This window comes from Leishmania braziliensis, chromosome 24 (genome assembly GCF_000002845.2).
Source record: "Leishmania braziliensis MHOM/BR/75/M2904 complete genome, chromosome 24".
Taxonomy (NCBI): Eukaryota; Euglenozoa; class Kinetoplastea; order Trypanosomatida; family Trypanosomatidae; genus Leishmania; species Leishmania braziliensis.
Window position 1 is genome coordinate 338,998 of NC_009316.2, and position 7,892 is coordinate 346,889.

General features: G+C 58.5%; 3 protein-coding genes across 3 annotated transcripts; all 3 read left to right on the forward strand.

Annotated features, from left to right (window-relative positions):
• Nucleotides 1-91: 91 nt before the first annotated feature.
• Nucleotides 92-2,086, forward strand: LBRM_24_1000 (putative replication factor C, subunit 1; the record flags this gene model as incomplete). Its single annotated transcript, XM_001565315.1, has 1 exon — nt 92-2,086. One exon carries the CDS (start codon nt 92-94, stop codon nt 2,084-2,086), a length of 1,995 nt encoding a protein of 664 aa, XP_001565365.1.
• An 826-nt stretch (nt 2,087-2,912) lies between these two features.
• Nucleotides 2,913-4,367, forward strand: LBRM_24_1010 (conserved hypothetical protein; the record flags this gene model as incomplete). The annotated part of the gene is made up of 1 exon (XM_001565316.1): nt 2,913-4,367. One exon carries the CDS (start codon nt 2,913-2,915, stop codon nt 4,365-4,367), a length of 1,455 nt encoding a protein of 484 aa, XP_001565366.1.
• A 1,092-nt stretch (nt 4,368-5,459) lies between these two features.
• Nucleotides 5,460-6,749, forward strand: LBRM_24_1020 (conserved hypothetical protein; the record flags this gene model as incomplete). The annotated part of the gene is made up of 1 exon (XM_001565317.1): nt 5,460-6,749. The coding sequence occupies one exon, from the start codon at nt 5,460-5,462 to the stop codon at nt 6,747-6,749; it is 1,290 nt and encodes a 429-aa protein (XP_001565367.1).
• Nucleotides 6,750-7,892: the final 1,143 nt, after the last annotated feature.

The window sequence follows — 7,892 nt, forward strand, 5'->3', positions numbered from 1 at the left end:
CTTTCCACGCACGCCGACTCAGCTGCTTTTGGGCTCACTCGTCACATCCATTTTCTTTTCTTCTTCTCCACACATCTCGACAAGCGAGGAAATGGTGACGATGTCTGCATCGTCGGCGGCTGATGCGGCGCACCCCGTGACGAGTCGCAACGAGCTATGGGCAGACAAGTACAAGCCACGCTCCATTGCTGAGATGTGCTACCCGGTCTGTGCGAACAAGCTGAAGGCGTGGCTGGAGAACTTCACACCTATCGGCAGCCCCGGCGATGACCCAAAGAAGCCGCATGGTGTGCTCCTGTCCGGTTCTCCAGGCGTGGGTAAGACGACGACAGTGTACGTGGTGGCACGGGAGCTCGGCCGAACAGTTGTGGAGTACAACGCAAGCGACTTCCGCAGCCGCAAGTCGCTCAGGGAAAACGTGTCGGACCTCATCAACAACCGTGCGTTTTCCGCGAGAGCCACATCGTACACAACTGTGGTGTTGTTAATGGACGAGGTGGACGGCTGCGACATTGGAGGTGTCGGCGAGGTGATTGAGATGCTCAAGTCGACCCGCATCCCGATCCTGTGCACCTGTAACGATCGCTGGCACCCCAAACTGCGCTCGCTGCTCAACTACGTGGAGGACATGCGCTTTAGCCACCCGCCGTGCAATGTTGTGGCGAACTACCTGTGTGACCGTGTCCTGGCACGCGAAGGTATTTCGTTATCCAAGCCGCTCCTGCAAGATATCATCAAGACCTCCGGAAGCGATATCCGCAGCATGCTCAACAATCTGCAGCTCTGGTGTCTGAGACGCATCTCGCTCGAGCAGCGGCAGCTTGCCGAGTGCGCCGCGCAGTCGACGAAGGACAGCGATGCCGGCCTCTTCGATGCCGCTGAGTACTTCTTGCTGCAGGGCACGTCGCGTGGAGAGCGGCACTCCATCGCTGAGATGCAGGCCCGCTACTACAACGCCGACCTAGTGGACATGTTTGTGCAGGAGAACTATCTGCACTACAACCCGCAGCTGGTGGATGGGCGGGATTGGATGGAGGCCGTCTCGCAGGCCGCCACGTCGATCTCGCGCGCGGACGCGGCGCAGCGCATTATGTACTATGAACAAAATTGGTCCGTATCCCGCTTCCACGTCCTGTCCTCCAGCATTGCCCCGTGTGTGTACACGCGCGGCAAGTACGAAACCTTCATGACAGGGCAGCAGAAGTTCTTCGACATGCAGCGGCCCGTGAAGTTCCCGACGTGGCTCGGGCACAACTCCTCCGCAAACAAGAACCGCCGTCTGCTGCGCTGTGTCGCCATGCAGGCGTCACACCCGGCGAAGGGTGTGTCGGGAAATCAGGAGGACGTGGTAGCGGACTACATGCCGCACGGCTGGGAGCGTCCACTGACGGTGCCGCTGGCAACGAAAGGGAAGGACGGCATCGCCGACGTCATCGCCTCTATGGATCAGTACAACCTCATGCGCGATGACTGGGACCTCGTGCAAACGCTGCCGCACTACAAGCACATGCAGTCGCCCAGCTCCATGGCGCCGCCGGTGAACATCACCACCGCCGTCAAGACCGCCTTCACACGTGAGTTCAACAAGACGCATCGCTTTGACAGCTTCGCGAAGAGCGCGCTAAAGCGCGGCGATGAGGAGACACAAGAAGACGAAGAGGGCGGACAGGGAACCGGCGCCGGTGGCAATCGCAAAGCTGGGAAGGTGGCCATGGACGGTGTAACAGTCGTGAGCGTCACGGGCAATGGCGCTGCTGTCACGAAGAAGAAAGGCAAAGTGGCTGCTGGCGCTGCCACCATCTCTACGACGGCAGCCGCGACACGCAAGCCACGGGCCAAGAAGAGCACTCCGGCTGATGGTGCTGCCAGAACGACTGCAAAGAAGGCGCCGAAGAGCTCGACGCGGGTGAAAGCCAAGGCATCACCGGCGACAACAAACGCGAAGCGAAAGCGCGCGCGCGCGACTTCCTCGGAGAGTGAGGAGGAGAGCATGTCGTCATTATCCTCGGCGTCCTCCTCGTCTGCACCCTCTTCGAGCAGCAGCAGCAGCAGCAGCAGCAGCAGTGATACCTCCGACAGTGAGTAAAGAGGGGGAAGAAGGCGTTGGAGGAGGCCTGAAGTTGTGGCACACACCTCCCATCGAAGAGAGGCGTCTCTCGGCTTCGTAGTGGTTGAGTTAAGATGAGAGTGTGCGCTTGTCTGCACCAGTATTGCATGGTGCGATGCGCCATCTGGTCGTCTCTTTTCGGCTGCGCCACCGCGGGGCGGAGTGGGGCGGAAGCGTAGTCCCTTTGTCGGAGTGGATGGTGCTGCGGGTACCCGCGGCCAGCAACCAAGTAGACTGAAAGGGAAGTCCACGCTATGATACGGCACGGCATGTACAGTGGATCGAGCTGCTGTGGGGACACAAGAGAGAGAACGCGTGAGAGGAAGTCCTGCGTGTCGTACACCCTGCACAATGGCGGGAAGGGGGAGAGGCGCAGCACCCCCGCATTGCTGTGGCTCGCCCCTCCCCCTCCCGTGGCTCTCTTTCATTCGGGTGAGCGTATTTAACGGCGGCTTTGACTTCCCATAGACGGACATTCGCCTGCCACCCTTTCATCGGGTGCGCACATGTCGTAACTGAAGCCACCGCCTCCGAGTAGCAGCTAGGCACGAGGGTCTATGGGGAGAAACAGCCCCTTACCCTCTCGCGTTGGGCCTCCTCCTTCAGCTCACGGAGAACGCACACTTTCGATTACCAAAGCTGCAGTGGGAACACAAGCCAGAAGAATTTGGAGGGGCCCACGACAACTCACCCTCTCGGCCCATCCGCGCCGTACACCATCTTCGCTTCCCAATCAATCCCTCTCTCTCTCTCTCTCGAACCCCTCCCCTCCCCACAGGCACCCTCACACCTTACGCCTCCAGTAATGAAGAAGCGGGACGACTTGGTTGAAACCTACACCGTGGTGGCACGGCCGTACATGAGAAGCGGCACCGAAAGAGCATGGGTGCACCACTTCCCTCTCTACTCACACCCCATGTTTCGCGCCGCGCTGCGCAACGAAGAGGCAGTACGGAACGCCTTCCTGGAGCAGTCTGACCGCATAGATCCACTGGCGCTCGACTCGGCTCTCGATCACATGGTGACACAGCTCATGGCGCAGCACCTGGATCATCACGAGGCCAAAGGGAGTACACCTACCAACACTTCAAGGAAGGATCTCATTGTCACCGATAGTCAGCTGCATGCGCTTCTCGCCGAACCCACACACGCTGCACCACTACCATCGCGACCGCAACAACCGTCGTCGGTGCTTCAGCCTATCACACCAGAGACAATCGGGGCTCTCGCCCCAGGTGCTGCCCAGGCGTCCTCGTCACCAGGACTACAAGGGCAGTTCATCCCGAATCAGTACTGCCACACCACCTACCCTCCGCTGCATTCCTACAGTGATGTCAGGCGCCGCGTGGCGCCACCGTTGCGCACTCAAGCTGCACCCCTCAGCGGTGCAACCTCGGTCCTGAGCAGCAACAAGCAAGACGCGCTCAAAGTTGTGTCGGTTGATGCCCTTCAGCAATCTGCTCCGAGAAATGGAGAGCACGTCCCCAACCAATCAGCGCTGCGGCTGCCGCCTCTGTCTGCAAGTACAACACTGACGGATTCGGGTGAGGCAAAGGCCAAGAATGCTGAGATGGGCGCCAGCGGGAACACTACAACGCCGCAGCATCGACCTATGGCATCGCTCTACTCCCTACTCCCGTCTCTGACGGCTTCACCAGGGCTGAAGACGTCGTCGGTGCTTCTCGGCACCGCCACTTCTCTGAGGCCGTCACAGTCTTCGCTTTCGTTTTGCGAAATGGACCGTCGGCCAGGCATCGGCACCGGACCAGTCGCGCAGCAGTCGGTGGACGCGCAGCAGCTGCACCGAGTCCCTGACGCGGTCTTTGCCGCCATGGACGTCTACATGGACGGCAACAGCTGCTGCATCCGGCGGCGGCACCGCGTGCTAACGCCGAATGGAAACAAAGATATGTCACTGCCACTGAATCTGAGCTCTCTGCCTGGAGGCAGAGCTAGTGCTGCAGGAGGCTCCTGCTTCGTCTTCGGATGTGGCAGCAGAATTACGAGTATCAGCCCCGCGTACATCGCTGCCGCTCAGAACAAGCTTCCCGCCCCACCGCCGCCACGCACCGCCGCGGAGGCGAAAGCCCGCTGCATCCTTGAGGGCCAGCGGCGAAAGCAGCGGCTGCACGACCAGCAGCAGCACCTTGGACCCGACTCCTATTTTCTGACAGGTGGTGGCGACGCCGCGCAGCGCAGCTCCTCCTTTGCCGGGCCTCATGGCGACCCTGTCACGCTACCAACTGAACCACTCAGATAGCGACACAGAAAACAGTCCGACTCAAGGCACTTCAACAGTGCACATTCGGCGGTGCGACCTGTCGCTCCCCCCGTGACTTGCAGCTCCATTGCTGTGCCTAGGACCGCTTCATCGCCACCATCTGACTTGCAGACTTCGCTCCTTTTCACTCTTCATGGCATTGCAGGTGAGTCCGTGTGTACACGCAAGCCGTCAGCTCGGCGAACCGCTTTGCCAACTTGCGGCTTTGCTAAGGAATAAGAGAGTAAGCAGCGGAGCTCGGACTTGTACATCGAGGTGTGCGTCTGTCTGCGGTGTGACACCATAGACCATCATCAGAGGTTCATCCCCATTCTCTTTTGCCCTCCGCCCTTCCCGCACGCATGTATATGGATGACAGTCTCTGTCTCTCGCTATCCTCCTCTGAAAAATCTCCTGCATAGGGTGGTCATTGTTGCTCCTGCTGGGGACGCAGCACCCATTTGTGCATTTTTTGCTGCGTTTGAATACTTCACAATGTACAGTTGGAAACGGAGGGTAAACCTCAACACGCACACGTAAGTTCGTAGATGTACATTTGTGTGTGTGCGTGTGTGTGCGTGGATCCGCATGTGTATAGGTATCCGCATGTGTATAGGTATGTATGTATGTATGTATGCGCTCATGAAAAGCGGAGAATAGCACGAGTGAAGTTGAAGTGAGCAACAGCTGTGTGTATGCCTCTGTGTGCGTGTGTATGTGTGTGTGTGCACGTGCATGCGGAGAACGCGCAGATCTCAGCCTGCAGTAGTGATGACAATATGGTCTCACTGGGTTATGTGTGTGGTGTGCATCGGAGGGGCTGAAATAAAATGCCTGTGAGAGGGAGGACAAACAAGCGTGACAGACATCCATCTGGAGCAAATGAAGCGACGGGGGATGAAGTTGAGGTGCATTGGCTTTGTCGAGCTCGCTGCCCTCCCCTCCCCTCCTCCTCCCTCCTCCCTCACTCCATCCCTCTTTCGTTCTCGCTCCAGGGGCGCTTCTGCTCGTCAGCTGCCTGGTGCGCCGTCACCGCATCCTCCCTGACTGGAATGCGCTGCTTCAGAATAAGACACAGACCACCACGACATCATGACGACCACTGCCGGCGCTAGAAAGAAGGGCAAGAAGGGTCTCTCCATAGACGAAAAGGCCATCCTCGTTGAGAGATGGATCGCGGCCCACCCGAAGCCCTACACTCTGAAAGAGCTGCAGCAACTGATCCCGAAGCACACACCCGTCATCTACCAAAGCGTTGAGGAGTGTGTGCAGCTGTTGGTCGCTGAGGGGCGCATTGAGGAGGATCGCGTCGGCGTGAGTACGCTGCTCTGGAAGTTCCCACCAACAGCAACACAGCTGAAAAACAAATCAAGTCAGCAACCTGGAAGAAACCGCGGACTGGGTAGCAGCTCTGCAAGCAGCGCAGCAGCATCTGGGTGTCCTACGTCGTGCACGGAATTGTTGCGGCGCTTGACCGCCAGAGGCGCGGCGGCGCAGCTACAGAAGGTATCCGCAGAGACGATAGAGCGTTGGTGTATGTTGACACCTGATGCACAGCTGCGCGAATGGCGTGACGTGCTCCGCGCAGAAAATGATCGTACAATGGCATCTCTTGCTGAAGAACAAGAGCGGCTGGGCTTTCTTGATAGCAGTGGCAACGTCAATCAAGACAGCGAAGACGCGCCAGCCGGCGAGGCAGCCGTGCTTTCGGAGCTTGCACACCTTCAGCAACTTGCACAGCAGAAAGCTCAGCTGCTTGCGGCGCACAAGAACATCTCCTCTCGACAAGTGCCGCCTGAGCTGCTGGATCAGCTGGACCGTGCTTCCTCAATTGCGCTTGAAGCCGCCAACAGGTGGACGGACAACTACTACCTTGCCGAAGAAGAGGTAGTGGCGAAGGCGAGCTTTGGTGGCAGCCGCCGCGACATTCGGGCGGCGCTGCAGCTTCCGCTGGAGCTGAGCTACCTTTCCGACGAGAGTGACGCAGAGTCAAACGTCATAGACGGCCATGAGCGTCCAGGGGTCGACAGCCACAGCAGGTCTCATCTGCAATGTACCCCAGCGCATAGCGCGCCTCCGCAGCCATCCCTACCTCCGCAGCACGGAAGTAATCGGTGCGGCACTGGCAGACCACCTTCAACGCAGGAGAAACAGACACTCATAACGGCGTCTTCTGGTGACACCGCCTTTCCGGCAGCGCACGCCAACGTCAGAGGCGACGACCTTGCGCCGGCAGCAGGTGCACCACCGTCGGCTCCAGACACAGAGACCACTGCGCCATTGTCCAGATCTGCGAAGGTGAAGACGACGCAAGCTGCCAAGCCACTGTCGGCGAAACGCAGTACAGGCAAGCGTGCTCGCTCACGGCGTGTGACATTGTAGGCCTGCATGGAGGGAAAGGAGATGGGGAAGAGAAAGAGGTGGGAAAGGGGCTCAACTTTCACTACGGTGGTGTAGTGCTTGCCCTCTCAGCCATGCGCGTCTTCCCTCTCTGATGTCCATATATAGGCGTAACTCTACTGCTGCCCGTTATCAGTCTATTGTGTGCGTGTCTAACTGCTACCATACAAACGTGAGTACACCTCTGCAGCGCTCCTCCCCCCTCTCCCTCCCTCTCCGGCTGATTCCTTTTCAGTCCTCTTTGAGTCTGCCTCTCATTCTCTGTACGTGTGTGTGTGGGGGGGGGGGGGGTCCAGGCGCACTTCTCGTCTTTGCCGTTGCCCTACCGCTCCTCTTCCCGCAGCGACACACGTGCTCGCACGCATGCCCCTTCACCTCATCTCCCTCTTCTGTCTTCTCCATTTAACCTCTACATCGACGACCACGTTGCTGTTAAAGCACCTTCAAGCACACGCACAGACACACATGTGCACAACAAAACTATTCATCATTGCGGATGATGTAACGCACACTTCTTTTCACTCGGCACCACGGCTCCCCCACCCACCCACCCCCGCGTGACACACACCCACTCTCTATTGCTCTGTTCAATCAGCGAGCTCCTCCCAGATGCCTACACGCACAGACACACACGATTACACTCCCTACACAAGGGCGAAGTCTCTCTCCCTCTTACGCCTCACTTCTGTGTGTGTGGGGGGGAGGGGAGGGGAGGGGAGGGGAGGGGAGGGGAAGGGAGGGGTTGCGCTCTTGATTGCCTTCACAGTCTCTCTTCCCAGTCTCCGCTGACAATCGCCGTGAGCCACACAGAGAGACGCACATGTAACAGGATTACCCATCGTGCGTGCATATCCACCACATACGCACGCCGCTCTGTCTCACGTGGAGAAGGCGATGAGTAGGATGAATGAAATATGGTCGAGGGGAAAAGGGAAACACATTTGCAACCCACCCCCACCCCCACACCGTTTAAAGCGCCACTCCCCACGAAGAAAAGCGATATGGAGATCACCAAGGCACTGCGTGGCTGAGAGAGTTGGAGTTCGTCTGTCTGTGGGTGGGTCGATATCGGTGTCGACACCCGCGTCAGAACCACGCATTCGTCGCCAGACATGAAAGTGACAG